The following is a 23,123-nucleotide window of genomic DNA, read 5'->3' on the forward strand; positions in this document are numbered from 1 at the left end:
TCTGGGTTTAATAAAATGGCGTTGCTAACTGAAATGGATGGAAAACTGAATTATATACATGTGATAAACTTGTAAGTTTTCCTTGTCAAGTAAATACTATACACCTGTTGCAAATGATGTAATTTGTGAAAATTTAAGTCGAGATTCCATCAAGAAATCTTAACTGACTCTGTTACACTTTGGATGAGTGTCATCTCTTTGATGTGCTAGTTTTATCTCCAGCTGGTAAGTGCATCTGACTTTGTAACATTTTAAGAATAACTAGAGCTCTCTGGGTTGTGGAGGTGGAATTACCTTAAAATCAGGAGCCGTTTGCCTGAGGATGTATTAGATACCTGAGCTGCCTGGCAGCTGGGTCCCTGCAACTTGACTCGGTATCCAGGATTTTAATGGAAATAACTGGAAACTTGCTTGTGTTAGGTGTTGTCCTAAAATGTTCATGCTGGGACCTGCTTTTATAAATCACCTAAATCAAGATTTTGCTTTTTGGGCATAAACAGTATCTTTCTTGTTTGAGTCTCCTGGATATTTTGGATGATGAAGACATACACGAGAGACTGTACATTCCTGTTATTGCAGGTTTAAGTCATGCATGCTGCACCTACGTATTTCTTTCCTTGCCAATTCATTTCCTTTCTTTTTGCCATATTTTTCTCCATTATGTTCTAGGTTGGCCTTGACCACATGAAATAAAACACGGTGCTGAAGTCCAATATGACACAAGTTGGTGTATTTTTTTTGGTATGTAGGCAAGTTGAATCCTGATGAGGTCCTGTATTAATGATTTACAGACAAAAATACAGAGCTTAAAAGAGAGGGAAGTAGGAATAAACTAAACCTGTGAGATCTGCAAATATGTCTGGAAAACCAGTTTGCATTGCTGATTTTGAAGAGTATGCTAAAAAATTTCTCCCCAAATCAGTGTATGATTATTACCGATCTGGAGCAGATGACCAGGAAACGCTAGCAGATAATGTAGCAGCATTTTCAAGGTAGGAAGATGATGTAAGGCTGAGGTGGGAGGTAGGGGGTGTAAATTCTTCTTTGTTAGTAAATGTGGTGCAATATTAGATTTTTCTGTGTGAACAAAATTTGATTTTTCTGCAACTTCCTTTTTTAGCAAAGACTCTCAAATAATTCATTTTCAAAACAACTGCCTCTCCCCTTTCACTCCACCATTTTCTGTCAGAAAGCTGTCCCTAAAATCCATCAGCATCTTTTTAGCTTTACCTGCATTTTGTTTCTTTTGTTAACATAAATTCTCTAAAGAGTCCTTCAGCTTCAATATTTAATCAGCTGATGAAACTGTAATTTTTACATCTTAGGCTTAAATGCTGGCAAGGGATTCTTGTGGTGGGGTTGTACCTTTTAGGTCCTGAGTCAGTTTTGCCTTTTGCTCCTAAACTGAATCAGTTACGCAGCCTTCCCTGGTAAGTGCATGTGCAGCATTGCTAGATCAGAGCTGCATAGCCTAGCAGAAAGGAGTTGCGTATCCTAGCTCTGGAGCGAGCCATGGAAGGTAGGGCTCAGTACTGGGTGGCCAAGCCATGCTCGGGGGGGTCTCCAGCAGAAGGTCAGCACTTCACCGGGAATATTGTAAATGATGGCAATGATCATAAACCAGTTTTGACTTAAACTGGCTGCCTGAACTGTTGTCAAAACCTGGACTCAGGTCACCCTTTGTCTCAGAAGTACGAGGTCAACACAAAGTAAGTTGGTATTTGCTGTCAGATTTAGCGGAAAAGTGTCAGAACTCATGTGAAGTCAGATGATTCCCCATCTCCTGAATCTCTGCTGCTGCTCTGTCCCCAGACCATCAGCCCAAGTGCTGCAGAGGAAAGAAGGCAGCTGGAAGCTGATCGTCTCAGCCTGGCTGAGCCCAGTCAAACTGCTTAAAGAGCTGTCAGCTTCCCTTTCCTTTGGGTGCTGTGTTGGTGCAGACATTTAACCCCCTGCGCTTGTCTGCTATCTCTAAAGGCTTTGTCTTAAATCCCTTTGACTCTAACAAACCAAAACAAGATTTTGGGGCTTTATTTTTAGTCTTTCTCCCTCCCCACTTTGCTCTTCTGCTTTAGAGCAGCAATCCTACTTACTGCTCCAATTGCCTTTCCATAAGCTATGAGCAAGTCATCTGGAAATCCCACGCAACTTTAAGACTGTAGGAAACTCATTGGTAATTCATTTAGCAGGATCTCAAAGGTCAGATCACAGAAATCAACTCTGAATCTTAATTTTAGGGATGTGTATGGAAAAGTTTTGTAATGGCAGGAGAAGAAGAAAACTAAGCTTCACTGTGACCACTTATTCCAGACCTCTTAGCTCTGTGCAGAAGCCCCCATCACAGACTGGAAATCGCCTTGTGCTTGGGGCTGCTCAGACACAAGCCAAAGGACTGCTCTGGCTCTGAGGAGTAAATAGGAGCAGGACGGAATGTAGTAGCGCTCACCTATTTTTTATTTTATTTTATTTTTTTAATGCTTCCAGATGCTAGGATGTTATTTGCCCTCATAAAAACAAAATGAGATGTTAAGGAAAGGACACTCAAAGGAAGTGCTCAGAGGCAATAAACTGTAGTAGTAGTGAACTTTTCACTACTAACTGCTAGAGCTAATCATGATTAAGCAAAAGTTGGATCTAAAGTGCCCAGACACAGGCTGGCAAAAAGCTGGGTATGTCCACTTGCTGGTTTGGTATTAGCTAGACGTTAGCAGTGAGATAAGAGCAGCTCTGCTCTGAAGCTGTTTCCCACCGCAGGGGCAGACTCCTCTGATAAGACCATCTCTTTGCATTGGGCTGGTCACCTGTGGGGTTCAGGCTCACCTCCTCTTTCTTGGCATCTTCTATCACGTTCTCAAGAAGAGCCTCCAGTTTTAGGTGTTCAAAACTGCAGAGCTTGCAGGCAGCCTGGAACTGAAGGAGATAGTAAATAGTAGTGCCTTGAGCAGCCTGAGACCTTAAAAGGAAGTAAATGAAATTTCCCAGGTCCTGGTGTGGCTAAAAGGCCCTTGATGATGGGCTTCTGCTCCTCAGCAGTGAAGGTATGAAGGGGCTGGAAGCTGTGTTTCTGTCTTTGCTCCCCCTCCCTCTGTATATTTCTCTTAAAGAAAACAAGATCTAATTTCCGCAGTAGCTTTAGGCCACTTAAACGTCATCCAAAAAGGCAGTTAATAAAATCTAAAAGACTTGACAACGGGGTTACTCTATTAAATCGTCAAACAACAGAACTTATTGACAGCCAAAGAGAGGGGTCACGAGGCAGAAATGTTGAAGTTGCTTGTTACCTTTCCATCGCTCTGCATCTACGTCTCTTTCAGAGTATCCACCAAAGCACGGAGAGGTGTGGTGATGTGCTGATGGTCACCCAGCAGATCAGTGGGAGAGCTGGGGTCAAAGCCTGAAAGCCAGCTCCTCTGGTCACACGCACGGTCCTCTCCTTTCTGGTCACTGCAGCGCCAGCACAGCCCTTCCTGCAAGGGTGGGCATTGCACCTGAAGTCATCTGCTGGCACTTATCAGCTTTCCCTGTATGATATGGAAAGGATGCAGGGCTGGAGCGGGGATATATAGTGATTTACAGCTTCATGGGCAAACGTGCCCTTTTGTCTGCTCGCAGGGAGATGATAGTAAAGGCAGTCAGAGTTAAATCAGCCCTTAGATAGCACTGAAAAACGTAAGCTAAATTGTTTTCAACTTTCCTAGTGCCTTCCTGTACCTCTCTATTTGCAAACTGAAATATTTCCAGTACGCAGTGTGCCTTTGCTGCCTGCAGTTGGAGGGACCTTCCTCTCTGCAAAGGTGAGGCCCTTTAATGGGCTGTTGAAGCTTTGTGGAAGCCCGTTGAGCACAGGGCTCCAGGGGCTCCATCTTGATAGCTACAGCAGTCCCCACCTGTAGCTGCTGTGGGGCACCACGCATGCTGTGGTGGGTTTTCTTAGCACAGGGGATGCTAGGGTTAAGAGTTTATAAGACTGTGTTTACAATGGCTTCCTGGCAACGCACCTAGAAAAGGTAGAAAGAAACCTGGTATAAAGATTTCACAGTATTTGGGTTTATAAGACCTGTTTGACACCAGCAACTTTTAAAATCTTTCATTTTTTTCTTTGCTGTCGGAAGAAGCGTGGCCTAACCATTAAGGATGCAGGACTGCTTCTCACTCTGACTCTCACACAGTCCTTGTGTGTTTCTGAGCATATTACTAGTTTTCTCCCTGGTCCTGTGGGTAAATATGAAGTAAGATGGACTTTACACACCCCCCCCGTGCCACACAGTCGCATGACTTTGTGAAAGAAATGACTACGTTCAGCTTCATTTCCCACAGCCAGAGAACTCCTGTTGATATCCATTGTCAGAAACTTAGTTGCAGGGTTCAGCCTGATTAAAAATGTTTACAGTTTATTTAAGTATTTACAGATGTATGTTTAAATGGAAGAGAAGAAAGCACAAAACTGAACCAGAAGCATGAATTGGTAGCCCATACTTTTGTGGTGCAAGATTATTCGGGTAAGCAAGACTGCCAGCACGGATTGTATTTGGAGGAAAATCAGTGTTGTGTTTGTCTGTGAGCTCTCTATTTTTTGGCAACCGAGTAGTTGTATTTATGGAGAAATAAATAGATTATTATTAAGGACTAATCTAGCAAATGAATGGTTGTGTCGATAAATGCTGCAATACCTTTGGAATGGCCCATGCAATTTTTGGAGCAGCGCAATCCATACTCATTAAATTATAAAATGAATGTCCTGGCCTTTTGACAGCACAGGAGCTTAAAGTACTTTGGGCCTGTAATCAGATACCAGAGTACAAAATGCTTCCAAAAAGCCAGTGTTTAAGATAAGGTTAACACCAGCTACAGTAACTCTCCTCTAGCTTCCAGTTCTTCTGGGACTGAGGGAAGAACCAGAGCTCGCATATCAACATCAGTGTGTTCCTACTAAGACCAGACAATTATTTTTATTCATAGTTTTCAAATGATGTGGACATGGCTCTGGTATAAGTGAGGCATTAAGGCTGGAAAAGATGATTTGGGATGTCAGAGCATACATTACTCCCCATGGCATCTGACCATATTCACCTTGCATTTGCCCTGTGTCCCAAAACACCGTGTGTCCTTCCTGCTCCGTGCTGTCTGGCGGTTAAATTCACTCTCAAGTTGTTAAGGAACCAAGGGGCCTGAATGGTGAATAGGTTTTCTGGCAAGGTCGGGATGCCTTTAGCTTGATGGTGTTCAAGAAATCAATCTGAAATCTCCCCTTTTGGCAATGTAATGAAGGGGGACATCTGCATGTGTAGGAACACGTTTCTGCTAATCTGTTGTGACACATTCCGACACTGATTCCCCGGCGGCCTTTGGAGGAGATGCGTTTTGTTGTCATGTACAAGGAACAGCAGTCACTTGCTTATCAGTGACAGCATCAATGCCTATTTTCTGCAAACCTATCGTCATCTTGTAGCTAGGTATTAAGGACGTTAAAATGACTGGGCACATAAATAATTTAAATACCAGTTAAAAAAGCAAAGCTGAGAATGTGATGGTGTCAGACAAGCATGTGAAGTTGGGGGGGGGGGGGGGAAAAGGAAAGGAATGCCTGTAATAATAAGTTGGTTACATTTCTGCGATGTCTTTCACCTTGGATTCGCAGAGTGCTGTGAAAAGAGTCACTGTGTAGACAGCAAGACACCCTGGGAGAGAAAACTGATTTTCCTCAAGCAAAAGTAGCTGTTGCTTCGCCTTGCACAGCACTAGCACCTGCCCCTCACAATGGGATGTGGAGCTGTAGGGGAGATTAAGGCAGCAAATTGGGTTGAAGTTGGAATGGAGACTTTGCCCGAGCAGTGCATCCTTTCCCAAGCGTGTTGCTTGTGATGCAGCACAGAGCGATTATTCAGTCTAGGCTCAGAAGGGAAACGAGGAGAGCTGCTTGAAAGTGTGTTGCAGTTTGAAAATTTCAGCATTTTCACAGCTGAAAATGAGTGGAGAAAGCGGTGAGTGCTTCCCTCTTACCCAAGTGCAAGATAATTTACATTCTGAAGTTTTTGAGCATGAAGGGAAAACAAAAACAACCAACCAACCAAACCAAACCACTAATCCCCCCTACTTCCCTTTCATCCTTCTTTCAAAATGGCATTTAGCTGAAGTGACCTAAATCAGGAGTGCTTGCTGCCTTCCCCACTGTGGCATCTCCCCACTTCCAGCTAGGAAGAAAGATGTACTCACTTGCAATTGCTGGTTGCAGCACACAAATGTGGACTTGGCTGGAAAAAAACATGGGTGATGAGGAGATGGTGAATTAAAAAATCAAGTTTTTTACAAAATATCCAGGAAATGTTTTCACTCAAAGACTAGGAGGAAGCAGGTGGTGTGTCGCAGCCTAATGAACGCATGCTCTGCATACTGGGAAGTACTGCTCTGGGGTTTTGCTTGCTGTTGTTAAGGGCATTTCCCTATGGCTTGTCCAGAAAATGTCTCACTTCAAGTGTCTGGCAAACTCATGGCTGAAAACACCCATGTTTCCAAAGCAAGATCAGGTTTTGTCTAAGAAGTATAATACTTGAGGTAGTGATCCCTTTTGGTGTCTTTTGTGGGACCTAGTAAATACTCAGTTATGAGTATTGACTTGATGTTGGTCTAGAGGATGTGACCTGATAAGGTACAAGGGGAAGTGAAGCCACAGAAGATGTTGGAATAGACATTTATGTTTAAAGTTGGGGCTAATGAGCCTTAGGACCCCAAAAAGCTTATGGATGGAGTAATCTGATGGTACGTAAAGGTGAGTTGGAAGGATGCTGTTTATTGCTGCTTAAAGCAGCATCCTTTTTCTTGCATACGCGCTTGGGAGGATTTTTGCTCTTTCTGTTTCTTTTCCCAGCTAAAAGCACTATATAAGTGTTGGTGTTTCAAGACTGATGCTTACGTGTGTGCTTTGAGATGGCAGTGGTTTGCATGAGGTAAAAATCTGACAGGTCTGGGACAGCAGAAAAACTAGGAGGCTGGGGAAGAGCAAGATACTTCACATACTTATGCTTTTGAGTTTGACCATAAAAATGTGCAAGGTTATTAAAAGATTTTTGTTTTCTCTATATTTGCTGGGAAAAGATGTCTCAGAGCTGGGAGAAAGCCTTCTGAAGGCTGATTAGGAAGAAAGGGGGAGAAAAAAAGTGATGTTTTCTTTGTCCCACCCTCAGCCCATCCTCCCCTGAAAAATAACAAACCAATACAATAGCATGAAAACAAGTCTGAGGAGACATACTTGCAGTATGTGTCTTGGCGTTGAATAATACAGCTGACTCCCACAACTACATGTCTCCTTCCAAGCATCATGACTATCTTGCTCCTCCCTGGGGAGCACTTCCTGGAGAGCTGGCATGGCCCTGTGCTCTAGGGCTTCAGAAATTTAGGTCTTGTCCTGGCTCTGTCCCAGGCTTCTTATGGAAATGTCTCTTCATCTTTCTATAAAACAAAGAGATTGTGTCTTTTCTTTTTCTTATAACCTGTCAGCTTAATATGCAAGCTTAAACTGACCACTACTTGCTGTCAGAGCATAGTCTGCGGGTAACAGTGGCTCTGGTTGCTATCTCCATGCTAGTAATAATAATATTATCACTCGGGCATTCTAGTGCTGAGCAGGTAGTCAGGTTCAGCAGTAGTAGAGCTTAAGCTTTTAATTATTTTCTGTAACTAAAATTCAATAGCCATCAGAGTCCTTTCAGAGGGAGGGGTTGCCTTAGTGAGAAGTAATGTGTATCTTACTACCTACCGCTTGCAGAAAGGGTTTGGCCTGGCTCAGTGCACAGCCCCTGCTGATGCACCCCCTCTTGTGGCTTGTAGTCAGAGTGGCTGCGCTGCAGCATCGCCTGCGTGGGCAGAAAAAGTCTAATTTCACAGGTTAGCCCCAGGAATGCGACCCTATTAAGATCAGTTTGGATACTGCTGTGTCATCTACTTGACCCCACCATGAGGGATCGCGATACTGTCGTGCTGCTGTTGTGGGGGGAAAAAAAGATACATCTCTGTGTGTGCAAGCATGTAGTGCCCAGCCTGACTGCAATAATTTGTAATTTCACATTAAGCGTAGTTTAGTTTGCTCTGTTTTGGAGTCAGGTTCCATTTGTACCCGAGCTGAAGAGCCCAGTGGAGAATAAAGCCCAGCTCTGGGCTGATGTGGTTTCTGGCGGACACGTTGAAGGCAAAGCAAGGTCGGGAACAGTTGAGCAGATGCTGGGCCACATCATTCAAGGACTAGACCATAATTTGCCCCATTGGGAAAACAGTTGTGCTACTCGGTCTTTTCCCGCACCAAATTACAGTGGCCATGTTTGGTCTTTTCCTGGAAGTCTGCAGTCCCTGCAGTACAACAGGCTGTCCCTGGGGTTGCAGCTGTAGTCTCACGGGCTACGTGTTGCACAGCAGCTGGTGACTACTGGGGACAGGACCTCTCTGAGCAAAGTGACTTGGTCTCTGTGCGAGCAGAGATGTGGTGCAGTGGATTTCCACACCCTGCCCGAGCTGATGAAAGCCAGGGCAGCCATCCTGCCTGCCCACTTCCCACATGGCAGCTCATTTCTGTGTAGTCTCACTGCAGAGACCTGTAGCACAGGGACAAGGAGGGCTAAGCATGCTGGCCAGGCTAGTTTTTTCCAAAAAATCCCATGTCTTTTGGTTCCCTAGTCCATACAAGGAATAACTGAGGGGGAGCTAATGACCTCTCCTGTTCCTGCAAACCCTCTGTTATCCAGTTCTGCCCCAAGGCTTTCGGGGAGGCTGAGACTCACTGTGAATCTTAATATTTTGCAGCTCCTGTCTTTTCTTTCAGATGATACCAGCCAATAATGTTCAAAGGCTCTTTGCCTCTTTCACCCTCCATGGACTTCAGCGCCTCCTTGCCCGCTCCCTCCTGGCTTTGTGCATTTTGTAGGTCCTGCTGCAGCTCTGGGTCACACAATGAGCTTCTGTTCCAGGCCCAAAACAGATTTCACCATGTTTCTCCTGACGGGAGAAAAATCTGCTCTTGGCCGTTAAGAACTGTAAATAACCCCGATGATGCAGGGTTTTTATTCTCTTTATTTGTCTCTGTGTAGATGGAAGCTGTACCCCCGGGTGCTCAGAGACGTGTTGGTAATGGACCTGTCAACCTCAGTCTTGGGGCAGAAAATCAGCATGCCAGTCTGCGTTGGAGCGACCGCTATGCAGCGCATGGCTCATGCTGATGGAGAGACGGCTACTGCTAAAGGTAAACCGTGCAAAGTGCCTTCTGCAGTGAGGCAGAGATTGTTCATCAGTAATACTGTGCCTTCTGGTTGTGAAGCCTGGCTTGCTTTCTTGTTCCTGATGCTGTGGCCAGGATGGGCTTGAGCTGCTGCTCAATCTGGTTTATTTTTAGTTTTGTTTTTTACTGTTTTCCTTTGCCTGTTTTGTGTGCAGGTTCTCCCTCGCTATGAAACAAGGATGAGAAATGGAGTATGTAAGAGGGGAATAATTTGTAACAAATACAAAATTGAAAATGACATCTGTATACATATCTTTCTATATGTTCTATAAATATAACTATATATATTGTCACGGCAACATTCTTCCTGTTACAGAACTGCTTCTAGAAATTCAGAAGCCTTTGCTTGTTTGGGAAAAATACTTGCTTTGAAAAGAGCTCTTTGAGAGCATCCCAGGGAGCCAGTGAGATAAGGGCCCCTCTGGGCTAGATGCTGCACAAAGATGTTGCCAGCATGGAGGCTGAAGCCTAAAAGGCTATGAGAAATGAGACATTAACCAGAATTCAGATATGAAACTGTTCCCTACTCCTTTAACCCAAGCTGCAGAATGACACAAAATCTAAGAAAGAGGTCACGCTGTGCCTGTTGCATACAAACAGCATTGGGCTATGCATGTTGATGATCCAGCACCAAATGAAAAAGGATAGAAAACTTAAACAGGCAATATTAAAAAAAAAAAAAAATCCTGTGCGTGGTTGAGCTATTCATATAACAGCATTTCCATGACCAATGCAGCAAACGCTAGTGTGAAGTGAGTCTAATTATCTGCCCTGCAGCATCGAGTCTCATTAAAAACCACGTTGCTGTGATGTGCACCGTGATCGGCTGCAGCACAACTCCAGCAGCAATTTCTAAAAAAGCGGATTTCTCCAATTTTATATATAGTATGTTTGGGGATACATTTTTCCCCTTCCCAAGAAATTTATTAGGAAGCCAAAGATTTTATGCCTATTGTATATGCTGGCACGTTCCACACGATGGAGCTCGAATACCTTGAATTGGTTTGCAAAGCAGAGTCCGGCGGGATGCCTTGGTGCTGTCCTGTCCTTTGGTAACTCTTGCAGATTACTTCTGGCCCAGGTTATGCTGGGAGGAAACTCTGGAGCATTATACTGTTCAGTGCAAACATATTAATGCAATGTTAAGAGTGAGATTTGAAACACAGAAAATTCAGGATGTTCCTTAGCAAAAATTCCCACCAGTGCTATAGCCTGGCCATGGTTTAAGGCATAAATTTATAATGGCCTGTAAAGTCGAGTGTTATAATAAGGCTGACTACCAGGGCTGAGTTATGATTGTGGTAGATAACTTAATGTTGGAGTTTCCTGACTTTTGTGCACTTACATTTTCAAACTTATGGCATATGATTATTGTATTTAATGTTCTTGGGTTTTCAAGCTAGGATAGTTTGGTGTACTCGAAACAGTTTGAATGTGCGTTCAGGTAAACATATCTATTGGAGTTGATAAATTTTTCATCACTTTCAAAGGAGAGCATAATTAAAATCACACTCTCTGTGTTGCATTAGCACTTCTTGTAGAAAAAATACAGCTTCAGTTTTGTGCTCTGTTAGAATTGGAGTGGGGCATTTGGTGCCAAGCTTTTCGTTTGACCTTATAAGATGACAGGGATTAGCTATAAAGTACACATTTGGCTTAAAGGTTCCCTTAAACTTGGGACATTTGGGATTGGGGGTTTGCCACATCCAACTTCTCTTAAATTCTGCCATACCTCTGAAATATAAGTAAGCAGATTTTTGCTTCAGCTGCACCAATTTATGCAAGGCAAGAAAGTCTGATCCATAGTCTTGCGGCTTTTGCAAACCTGGTGTGCTTCGTAAGCTTGACTTTTGGCTCAGGTGTGTAGGAAGCAACGTATGTGGTGGTGCCTCTGCTGTTGCGATGATCTTTGAAAAGCATGACGTGGTCTGAATCTTGCCCCTTCCTGGCCAGGGAAGTAGGTGGTGTGTGCTCTGGCTCATGTCGGGGGAGATGGCAGCTGCCCAAAGCAGCACTCAGTGTGCATGTGTGTGTGTGCCCAGGCACCGCTCAGCAGGTCGTAGAATCATTTAGGTTGGAAAAGATCTTAAAGGTCGAGTCCACTATGCCCAATAAACCATGTTCTGAAGTGCCTTGTCTACACATTTTTTAATATCTCCAGGGAATATGACTCAGCTACTTCCCCGGGCAGCCTGTTCCAACACCTGACAACCCTCTCAGTAAAGAAATTTCTCCTAATATCCAACCTAAACCTCCCTTGCCGCAACTTGAGGCCATTTCCTCTCGTGCCACAAGCCACACAGCTGCCTGGCTGGGGTTAAATCCCAAGAGATAATCTTGGGTTCACACCATCCTTACCTGCAGAGCAGGGCGGTGCAGGTATCAGTAACAACTCCTTCCCCTATGTTTTTGTATTTTGAGAACGATGCCTGATCCTGCCAAGGAATTTCCTTCAGTAACAGCATTTTGCTTTGAACTGCTCTGCTTTTCTAGCAGACCCGCACGTTGCAGCATAAATACCCTCTCTAGGGACAAGGGCATGTCATGGTGTCTCTTGTTAAGTAAAATTCCTTGCCCTCACAACCTCTTGCTTTCAGGCTTGTCAGGATTGTGGGAGCTGCTGCCCCTTGCTGCTGCTCCTCGAGGGATGCTCTCCCGCAGCGACCAAGCTGGTGGAGAGGAGCGTGCATGTTTCCCAAAACAGAGCAAAGTCTGGCAGCTTGCCTTAAAGACACCTTCACTGACAATTCTGCTTCATTATTAAAGGATCTTTTTGGGAAAAAAAAACGTTCAATTGCGATTTTAAAAGTTGCTGGTGACAGGCCATCCAACACAATGTAAGTTATTTCAAGGGTTAACTAACTCCACTCTGAGCAGAATAAACTGTAATAATGGTCAAAACTTGTACAGCTTCAAATCCAGATGTTGGATTTACTTATTGTTCTGTTAGCTAGACTTTAAAAAAAAAAAAGAAAAAAAGAAAAAAGAAAAAAAAGTTGTCTATATAGGCTGTAATAAGTTTGCTCCTCAGTTTTCTTTGACATGTCTGAATGGACCTGGAGTCCTTCCTTATGGAGAAAGTTCTCTTGTCCTTGAAAGTATTACATGGACCTTGGCAGTTGTTCCAGTTTTTCCAGGTCCATCTTCAAGTATATTCGCTAGCATTTTAGTTGTAGTTCATCAGTGTATGTGGCAATTTTCCAAATAATGGATTTTCTGTTCAGTAGAAACTGAAAAACTGGGAGGAAAATTGTTTTGGATTAAATGAAATGTTTAATCAAAACCACGATGTTTTATTTCATTTTCCTAGTAGCTAATGCTTTTAGCCATTGTTCTGTTTTGAAATAAAAGTGTTAGCTCAGAAGAAAACATTTCCATTATGAAAATATCAATACATGACACTTTGACTGAAGTGAATTTTTGTCATCCTTCCCACTCCAATTTCAACCTCTTCTACTAAAAATATTTGCCAAATTTGATGAATAATCTTAGCCACCATTAAAGAGCAAAGGGCTGTTCTCTAAACACTTTTCAACAGAACTCTTCTGATTCTACATGATTTGTTTTCTTGCTTGTCCATCAAAAGAGTCACTATTCCTCCATGCAAAGCTATTGATTTGCCATCCCGAATTCATGCTGTGCTTGCAAACCAATATGTTCCCCTGTCGTCTTCAGTTAGCACTCCCTACAAGTGCAGTAGTACTCAATGCTCCTGCAAATAGGTCCCACCTTCAAGTACACCAAAACAAAACCTTGTGCACCATCCAGCTGCTGAGCAAGAAATAGCAATTTTTTTGAAACCTTAATTAATAATAAACAGATACGTATCATTATTTTAAAGAGGTATGTATCATTATTTTATTGAGATTTCTATTCTGTTTATATTGCTGCTAATTACATAATGCTCTCTTACTGACCGATTACCTTATATTCTTGTGTTTTAGCCCAGAAAGGGTATTGCAATACCTGACTCTCTGACTTGCTGAAAATCAGGCTGAACAGCCTGACTCTGTTCTTGGCCAGATCTTTCGAAAACTTTGAGTGCTAGTTGCTCAGATCTGGTGATTTTATATTTACCCTCTGCAATTGCTCTCAAACAACTTTTAGTTACTGCTGACGCAAGAAGGGTTTCACCATCACCTGTGATGTGACTGCACCATTTGCTTTGCCAGACAGAGAATAGGAATACTGACTGAAAAGCCCCCCCTTCTTCTTGTAGTTGAATTACCAGCAGCTCTATCATTTCCACTGGAGAGGGAACACCACCTTTGTTCCTTCAGCTCTTAACAAACTTCTGCCGTGGTTTTTGTTTGCTTTGATGCTGCTGAGCATCTGAACTTAGGTTCCTTGTGCTCCTCTGATGTGCCCATGACTGTAAAGAAGAGATTTAGTGCTCTCTCGCTCTTTGTGCTGAGCCACAGTGAAAATAGCAGGACTTTGTAACCATCTTTCACCTGTTTCCTATGTGGTGTCTCTCCCAAAAATGTTAACTTTGAGGTATGGCTACTCCAGAGTCATTGAGAGGACAATATTCACGTGGGACAACATGGCTTGGACTGACCTGGCCCTGACTCCCTCTAGAGACCAGCATGGCCAGGGGACTTTCTGGTGCAAGTGTACGCAGGCAATCTGGCATGACAGCCCCCCTAGACCAGCCAGATCTATTTTGGCCACATTATTTTTCCCTGCTGCCTCCAGCCTTCCTGTGCAGCTGACAAAATGCATTGTGTCAACAAAATGATCGTAGGCACAACTCGCACACAGCGTTTTGTAAGGGGTAAGTGAGGTAAGGCTGGACAGGGGATTTCTCAGCCAAGTGTGTTTTGTCAAGAGAGTAATGTTAAGTACTTTAAACAACTCTGTTTCTTAGGATATGCAGCGCCAAGAACATAGGTACTTCTCTCGAGAAATACCACTGTGCCAAAAGGACATCATGTTGATCCCAAGTAATGTCCTCTGGCCCCTAACCTGGGGACAGTGGATTCACCAGTGGATTCAGGGAAAAATGACCACAGTGGGGCAGTTTGGCTGCCATGCTTCAGAGATGCCCCTAAAAGTGAAACGATGGGAATTTGCACAGCTAGAGAAAAATAGCAAGTTCCCATTCCCATACAAAGTAACCCTGACAAAATACGCAAGCTTAAACTGGGCTCTTCTCCAGTGTCCTCCCCTGAAGTACGTTGCCTCTGGGTTGCCCACAGGACAAACTCCATACCCTTCCCAAACCACTTAATGAAGTGATGCCCCATCAGAGGAGGGAAGGAGATTCTGAGGTTTCGGAATGAAAAAAGGGCTAAAAAACCTTATGGTTCTGTTTTCCTGTGGACTTCCCGAGTGGGTTCTGTCCCGTGGTCAGCCTTGATTTGTTGCTATGTAAAATCCTTCAGCTGAGTTCCCCAAGAATGAGGAAAGCCCCATTTTATTGAGGTTTATGTTCCCTGGTGAGAAGGCATGTCCTTGCTTGTGGCCTCCCTGGGCTAAGTACAAGCAGGCAGCAGTGGGGCTGAGAAACCTCTGCCCGCTCAAGGCAGCTGTGGAGCAAAGGCTGTGAGGCTTCCCTTTCCTAGGCACCCCACTATATCCCAATTCTAGTTGCATTTGGCCCTGAAACAAGAGTACAAATAACTCAAAGCTTAATTGTCCTGATGTCAAAAATTTCCCCTGCCTCCTGTGTGTGGCTATTGCCATGCTCTCTGCACTGTCATTGACCTCAGTGGGAGCTTGTGGAGTGTACAAAGGTAAACGTGTGCTTTGGGCAATGCTCGAGAGTAAAAGAAGACCGGGGCGGGGGGGGGTGGAAAAAAAAAAGACTAAAAGCAATCTGAAATGGCATGAGGAAAGGCTGGTTTACTAAAATCTGGTATTTAAACTCTGGCAAATGTCATATATTGCTGCAAGAGCATCCTGTGAGAATATGGATCTAGTAGTACTGATTTGTAATAATAAATAGAGATAGTTGCAGCACCCCAAAGCTGAATTGTAAAATATAGTTGTTGGAGGAAATGAATTGCCTCTGTTTTCTTCAACTGCAGCTAAATGTGCAAGGAGTGGGAGTATATCTTTAGCAAAACCTGATTTGAGGTAGAAAAAAACCAAAACCTGGCAGCACTGCAGGACTATGTATCATATGTTTTGGAAAGTCTAGAAAACTGTCAAAATAAGCTTTAAAATGATCAAGATAAAGTACAGATCAACCCAAACTGGAACTTGAAAAATTTTGTGTGTGTGAACTTTGAATTTGACTGTGCAGATCCAAAATATGCATGCTGAGCTGGTGCTTTACCAAAGAGTCATTAACTTTACAGGACAGACGAGAGGAATTTTGTGAATATGCTTTCGTGAAAATGCCATAACCCAGTCTGAGATAGTTGAACTTTGATTGAACCAAACTGCTTAAATCTAATCTTAAACAAGATGAAAGCATTATTTTCTCTATTGCTATGTATGCAGATAAGTTGAAAGGATATGGTGGTATTTTGTGTTTTAAATCTTCTATTGACCAAATATATTTTACTGTGCAGTTTCTATTTTAATTTGTGCTTTTGCAACTATTCTTGTGTCCTTAGGGCTGTAGAGGTAGACTTGAGAATAAAAGAAAGAATGGAAACAAATGATACTTAAAAGCAGATTGAACTATAACATTTACATTTTTCCTTTATCTGATCTGAGGGTTTTGCAATTGCTGGGTTAGCAACCCTCCCTCTCATTCATGAACTTGTATTTGACAGAGAAACAGGAATGCGGATCCCTTGTTTCTTAGCATTGCTTAATGGTCTTGATTGGGCAAATCACTTATTACAGGATTCACAATAACCCACCACAGCTGATTTTAGCAGGACTTTAGGTATTCAGTATGCATAGGTTCTTTAGAAGAAACTCATTTCTACGTACTTAATCTGTGAGAGGGAACTATTTTCAGTAATTTTAAGGGGAGGAATGAAATGGCTACAATGTAGAGAGTTTTGGGTCATAGCTACCATATTTCCAATGATTGAAAGCTGCCTGGTGGCCCTGGGAGGGTGTAACCAATTTGTTTGAATAAGCTGTTCATAAGTTTCCACTCTAAGAGACTTGTAATCCTTATTTAATAAAATGTTGTCGTAAAGACCCCTTTTTAATTCCTCAATGGGCTGGAGATGACGTTTTGAAACAGAGGTCCATTTACATTAAAAATATGCATACTGCGGTAGACCAAGAAAAATAAGGCTTTATATAATATTTTTGAGTTTTACAGTGTGTTTTCCTTTATTTTACATTAAGTGACAGATTACTCCAAAAAGAATAAGTAATAGATTCATAAAAATATAATTGTATGAGGTTAACTGGTTTGTAGTGCAGCCCAGGTTGGAAATCAGCTTGACCCCGTCTGGGGTTGTTCAATGACATTTAACCTCAGGGCTGCCCACACCTCAGGAGTGATTTCACTCCACAGCTTTCTGAAGGTAAAGGAGGAAAGGTCAAAACACATTGGGTGTGAGCACCCATCCCTTTGGCCTCAGCGGAGACTTCGGAGATCACTTGTCTGTTGTACCTGCTTGTCTTTGTATTTACTTTTGGGGTGTTCTGGTTGGGGACTGCCACTTGGCATGTGTTTCTCCTACTCTCAGTGAGGTCAGAAATTCTACATGTTATTGGCAGAAGTGTCAAGCTATATGAGTGGGATCACACAATGGATGTGGGGTTCTTCTCCTTCAGGCCATGAGACAGGCAGCGGAAGCGTTGAAGCAAAGAACAGTGGAGCTTCCCCCTCGAGGCTTTAAATGAAGTTGTCTGCTGGACTGTGTCCTTCTGTTTTATTATGCCCCGAAATACCCTGTAGGGATGACAACAGGCATTTACTAGAAGAGCACTTCAAGAAATATAGGTTTAATGCCAGTGAACATTTTGAGGGTGGGAGAAAGCAGCCAAAATGCCATGATCAGAATGCTCAAGGGAGCATGTATGGCAGTGGTGAGGAGGACTGAAGAGCAATGTTGAGAATGACAGATCTAAGACACTGATCTGCAGCAATGTGGCAGTGTTCAAAAAGTTGGAAGCCTTAAATGCATTTTTTAAAAATAATTTAAAAATGTGCATGTTTGCGTATGTCCTTAAATGTATGTGCCAAAATCTCTGACAAGTGGTAGCCAGACGCTAGGGGCTTACAAACAGGGTCCCCATAGGATAAAGAATTATTAATATGGGTTAGGCTTAGTTTGATTATAATATCTTCTATTTCCAGTATTGGAGCAGGGATCATCCCAAACAGCATGCAGACAGCAGTCACCAGAATTTTTCCTACAAACACACAGAATAAGCCAGAGAGTGCTTGCAGCAGCCCACCACTGTTAGTAACTGCTATTAATGTAGCGTTCCCTGGAAGGCTGAAAATGCATTAACACTGAGGAAAGGAAGTGTGAAATTATGTGCACCTACACACTCTTGTGAGCCAAGTGCTCCTGTTTAGAGAAGCCTCTGTGTTTTGCATAATCTTGAATATATCTTTGTGTTTCTCCAGCCTGCCATGCAATGGGGACAGGGATGATGCTGAGCTCCTGGGCCACATCTTCCATTGAAGAAGTGGCTGAAGCAGCTCCAGGTGGCCTTCACTGGCTGCAGCTTTATGTGTACAAGGACCGGGAGGTTACCAAATCCCTTGTGAAGCGTGCAGAGAGAGCAGGCTACAAAGGGATCTTCGTGACAGTGGACACGCCGTTCCTCGGCAGGCGCATCGATGACGTGCGCAACAAGTTCCAGCTTCCTCCTCACCTCAGGTAGATGCCCGCTGGTGGGATGTGGGATGGGCATGTGGCAGTGCCACGGTCACTGTGAGATGCTGTGGGAGAAATTTGTCTCTGGCACAAGGAATTTCTTCCAGGTGCCACATGCTGCACTGGTTGATAACACCAAAGAACTGAGCACATACCTCTTGCTGTGCTTGGGCTATGATCTGCTTTGGGTCAAAACTAAGCTTTCTTGGTTGTTTGCAGACTGTAAAAGATGCTGTGTGCTGGGCAACATGAGGCTGCAGACTGAGGAAGTTGGAGAGATGGGGCATTTCTTTGTACATCTGTCAATGTATTCTTGGATGTATTCGAAACTCAGCTGAACACAGCCCTGTGCAACCTGCTCTGACTTTGAAGTTGGATCCAGCTGCAGAGTTGGCTGTACTCTGAATGGGGGCCTGGACTAAGTGGACCAAACGTCCCTTCTGACCGACGTTGCGATCCCTTCTAACCTGTGTTATCCTATGATACTGCACTGGGTCCGGGGCCACATTACTACCAACCTCGGATCCCCTTTCCAAGCAACTTCAACTCTTCTTTTACTCAAATACAGAAACACATGGCTATCGGTCTTTCTAAATTCTCCATGAGAGTCAATATCTCTCTCCATGTGTGTTTTGGGACATTTTCTAAAACTCAGAAGAATTTGTGGCCTCATGATTGACTTCATCACTATATTCTAGTTCCTCTCTACTGCAGGGTCTATGCAGCATTTAATTTTAACTGAATTATCCAGCAGTGTTGTAAGGGCACTGATTTCACTTGTCTTTTGCAAATATAAATCGGTACACTGTAGAGACCACCCTGATAAACATATGCTGAAGCGCTGGCACAGTGTTAGCAGCCAAGGACTGGCTGGAAGAGTATTTAGTGGATGGGATATCCAGGACTTGGGTTTGCAAAATGGAGCTAAAAATCTCACGAGAATCTTGCAAATAGGTCTTGGTAGTGACCCTGGTCTGCCATGGCATATATTAAGACTGCTGTGTTTGCTCTTATTCAGAGCCTGCAAATGAACACAAAAACGGAGAGGGGAAAAAAAAATGAAAAAGGATAGGTGAACATATTTTGAAGCAGATTAGCTTTGATTTGAGTTCTGGGTGAAAGCTAGTTTTGAATATTATCCATGGATCTGAAGTGCTCTTCCTATGTCTTTTAAGACTGTTATGTTATACTATGTACATACCATACGTAACAAGTACATAGCAAGAAATATAATATCACATCCTGAGGTCTGTCTTCTTTTTCATAATATTCAAATTGAAGGTAAGCTGTGGGACTGTGCAATGAATCTGATTCTTTACCTCACAGGCCAAAAACCTCCAGAGCTTGAGGCGTTGGATCTCCCCCATACACTTGTACTTGGAGCGAATAGGTGATATGATGAAAGTTGACAGAACAACCTTAAGTCTGCCTGCGACTTCCGTGTTAAAGTACAATTTTAGGAGGGTACAATCTTATGACAAAAACACCAGAAAACAAAAAATCCCTGACACATCTAACATTAAAATGTAGTACACTTGTATGCATATGCCCCATATAGTAATCCTGCTATAGATCTGTGATTAACAAAATGTTATTGATACACATTGCCATTTTACCTAAAAAAAGAAATTTAAAAATTCTTTAAATAGCTTTTTCTTTAGGGGCAGTATTATTTTAAGGCCTGGGGTTAAAGAGTTTCTGAATGCGAGTCAACCCCAAAATATTTGAGGAAAGCAATAGAGCGTTTCTGAAACACTTTGACCCCACCTGACTGAACCGTAACAAGGTTTTGTCTGAGTAAACCATATGAAAGAATATGAAGTTGGAGTAATCTTTAAAGGTTTGAATTAATCACTTCAGATTTCAGAATGACACTTGGACAGTGTTTCGTTGCAGAGTTGGCGGTGAAACTCCCCTAGCGCAGGGCTCTGCTCAGTTATGTGATAACTTTTTCTTGGCTTCAGGTTTTCAACAAAGTTTCAAAGCAACAACAAGGTGCCATTGTGCTCAGAAACGTATGTAAGGCAACATTCATTCAAGTGTTGATCTGCATTTCACAGGCCAAGAAAAACAACGGTTATTTATATAATCTTATCCATGGTTCTGTTTTTCTCTGGGTACCCCACCCTCCACAAACCAACAGCTGAAAAGCTGGATCTTGCTGAGAGCCCACTCCTTTCTCATTTTCTTCTGGGCCTGGAGCTGAACAGAAAAGCCATGTGAAATGCTGCTTGTTGCAGGCGTGAAATCGGCAGTGAAACTAGCCAGTTTCCATGCAAAAACCCCTGTGCATTTCCCAAAATGTGGAATATGAGTATAAAATAGTGCAATGTGGAATGAGACAATTTCTGAAGAACTGAGCAATCAGCCTCGTGTCGCTGATGTTTTTTTAATGCTTGTGAGCACTCAGGGCTGCTGCAGCTTTTTAATACAAGCACAGCCTGAATTTCTCTATTTGCCCTCCTTTCCCCTTCTGCTTTGTCTGCTAAGTCTGTGAACTCTTTAGTGCAGGGGCTGTCACTTACCATTCAGTTCCTAGAACCTGTGAGACTGATTTGGTGCTAAACAGCGAATAATAGCTAATGTTTTCATAGGAACTTCATTTTCCGCCCCTACATTTTACAAGGAAACATACGAAAAAGACACAAGGTGAACTGGCTGGATGTTGGTCTTGTTGGACAGATGAAAATTCTGAATTCTTTGCAAGGCTTCGTGAAGATCCATCTAAATCATGGAGTTAACAAAATTTCCTTTCCTTCTCCCTGCACATCTACCTGATCCCCTATTCCTCCAGTAGCTGAATCCACTGGATTGGGGGGGGGGGGAAGGAACACCAAAACCAAATTTGCTGTGTGAAAGCTAAGGGGATTTTTGCTGGTAAGTAGAGGTGCACCTCTTGACTTCAGTGAGTCCTGGGTTATGTAAAGCAAGATCGATGTTCTCTTCTCACATCCAGCCTGTACTGCTCTAGGGTCTGAATGTCTCACAGCCTCTGATGGATTTATCCTCACAGTGCTCCTGGCAGATACTGTTGTTCCTATTTTATGCTGGGAAACTGAGGCAAAAGGAGTGGCTAAGTGTCATGCCCAAAGTCACAGGGGAGGTCTATCAGAGGACAGATGCTTGAGCCCAAATTAGTGCTTTCACTGCTGGGTCTTCCTCCTGATGGTGGATTTGATGCTGAACCTTTAGATTTTGGACTTTATCCTATTTCTTTTGAAAGAACTAGGACTGTTGCCTTGGGCCAGAGAAACTTGCACCAATGTTATAAAATGCTTTGCCAGCCAAAGGTTTTGGCTTGCTAAGGACTGTGATCTGACATGCTGGGATAGTTTTTTTTTTTTTTGCTCTTGCCTTGCAGTACAGCAAAGGTTTAACACAGGTATATCAAATACTAGCATTAGGGACTGATTCATGGCTACAATGAATCTTTCTCAGACTATTTTTCTATGTCTTTTGTTGTTTTAGATTAAAAAACTTTTCAAGCAGTGACCTGGCATTCTCCTCAGGGAAAGACTTTGGAGAAAATAGTGGACTGGCTGCGTACGTAGCTGAGGCGATTGATGCAAGCGTCAACTGGGAGGACATCAAATGGCTTCGAGGGCTGACCTCGCTGCCCATCATCATGAAAGGAATCCTCAGGGGTGTGTAGGTCTGCCACTTCCCATGGGGGAGGCGAGGTGTCCCTTCTCGCAGAGGCACCAGGGAAGGAAAAGTGTTTGTGTTGGGGAAATTTCTATAGAATTGCATAGAAGTGCATTACTTTTTAATGGCAAGCATCTGCTTTGCTGATATGGAATACGGTTGGATGCATGTTCATGTTTCTGTGCTGTGCTAAATAGGGAAGATTTGCCAAAACAGAGGCAAAAACAGTCAAAGGGAAAAAACCTTCTCTTCCTCATGCATGGTTAGGGAACCAGCAAGCAAGACACTTGCAGAAGCAGCTGCTTTAATAAGTACCTGGAGTTGTCAGATGATTTGCACAGCTGTGCTGCAAGATGCATTTACCTTGACATTCAATAGGTAGGGACCAGAGTGTCTGGTCACTAAACTAGTAAGTTGGTAGGCTTGTGTCATGTCAGTTCTATCTGAAATCAGATGCAGCCACGAAGATTGAACTTGCTCTGTTCGTTGTGCCTGTAAAGTTTAACTCTGATCTGAGTTGGATGCTACTTAAAGGAAAGCTGGATTTCCATTCTGTCAAAAGCACTGAGTACAGTGAAGTGGTTTCATTAATTATGAATTATTGCTGTAATCATGCTGATAATTTTGGCTTGGAGAAAATAATTTAACAAAATAGTTTCTCAGTGACAAGTTGTGGGACATAGTAGAAAAAATAAAGGCTAGCAACCAAAGCAGCTGCTAATCCAAAGTGGTAAATTGTTCTGCTCCAACATTTCAAATGACTTTTCTGGTCTTACTGCTTAAAGATAAAACTCTTTTCTGTGTTGAGATGGGGCTTTGGAAGGGTAAAGCTCTCAGCTGGCTTTGCATTAGCTGGCCACATTTTAGTGATGCCACAGTTTCCCTCATCATGGTATCAATAAGCTCCCAGTTATGGAAGGGCATATCTTGTTTGTTTGTTTGTTTTTTTTTTTTTTCTTTTTCTAGCTGATGATGCTAAAGAAGCTGTAAAGATTGGGGTAAATGGTATCCTGGTGTCAAATCATGGAGCACGACAGCTTGATGGGGTCCCTGCAACTGTAAGTACTGATGCCAACATGTACCAGTAGTCTCTGGTTTTCTCTACATTTTGGCTTCTTATTTGCCTTCTCTGAACACGTGGTAGCTGGAGGAAAAACCTGTAAATATGTGTGTTATATGCCCTAACGCATGAGTAGTAATCTCTCTCCACTTCTCTATGTATGTCACATCACACTGAGTTAGACACAGCCTCCCCTTCGTCAGATCAAATAAAAAAACACGGGAAGGTTTACGTGAGGCTGTTTCTTCAAGCTACCTTGTCTGCAGTACCCTGCATGGAAATGTAGAAGAGGAATTTCAAACAGTGTATTATTTCAGTTAAAGGTTTAGAAATTGGGAAGTTTTTAAGAAATTTTTTTCAGTATTCTCTTTTATTTCTCCTTTCTCATCCTTTTTTGGACCCCCCC

At 43.0% G+C, this 23,123-nt stretch overlaps 1 protein-coding gene across 1 annotated transcript in view; it reads left to right on the forward strand.

Moving 5' to 3' along the window:
• Positions 1–851: 851 nt before the first annotated feature.
• Positions 852–23,123, forward strand: part of HAO1 (hydroxyacid oxidase (glycolate oxidase) 1) — a 26,069-nt gene continuing 3,797 nt past the window's right edge. Inside the window, exons 1-5 of the mRNA XM_010574820.1 lie at positions 852–992; positions 9,075–9,226; positions 17,760–18,015; positions 21,481–21,656; positions 22,624–22,715. Of these exons, the coding sequence (XP_010573122.1) occupies positions 856–992; positions 9,075–9,226; positions 17,760–18,015; positions 21,481–21,656; positions 22,624–22,715 (813 nt within the window). The 5' untranslated portion in view covers positions 852–855. The remainder of the gene's footprint in view (positions 993–9,074; positions 9,227–17,759; positions 18,016–21,480; positions 21,657–22,623; positions 22,716–23,123) is intronic.

Source organism: Haliaeetus leucocephalus, unplaced genomic scaffold (genome assembly GCF_000737465.1).
Source record: "Haliaeetus leucocephalus isolate CR32 unplaced genomic scaffold, Haliaeetus_leucocephalus-4.0 Scaffold450, whole genome shotgun sequence".
NCBI classification, from domain to species: Eukaryota; Metazoa; Chordata; class Aves; order Accipitriformes; family Accipitridae; genus Haliaeetus; species Haliaeetus leucocephalus.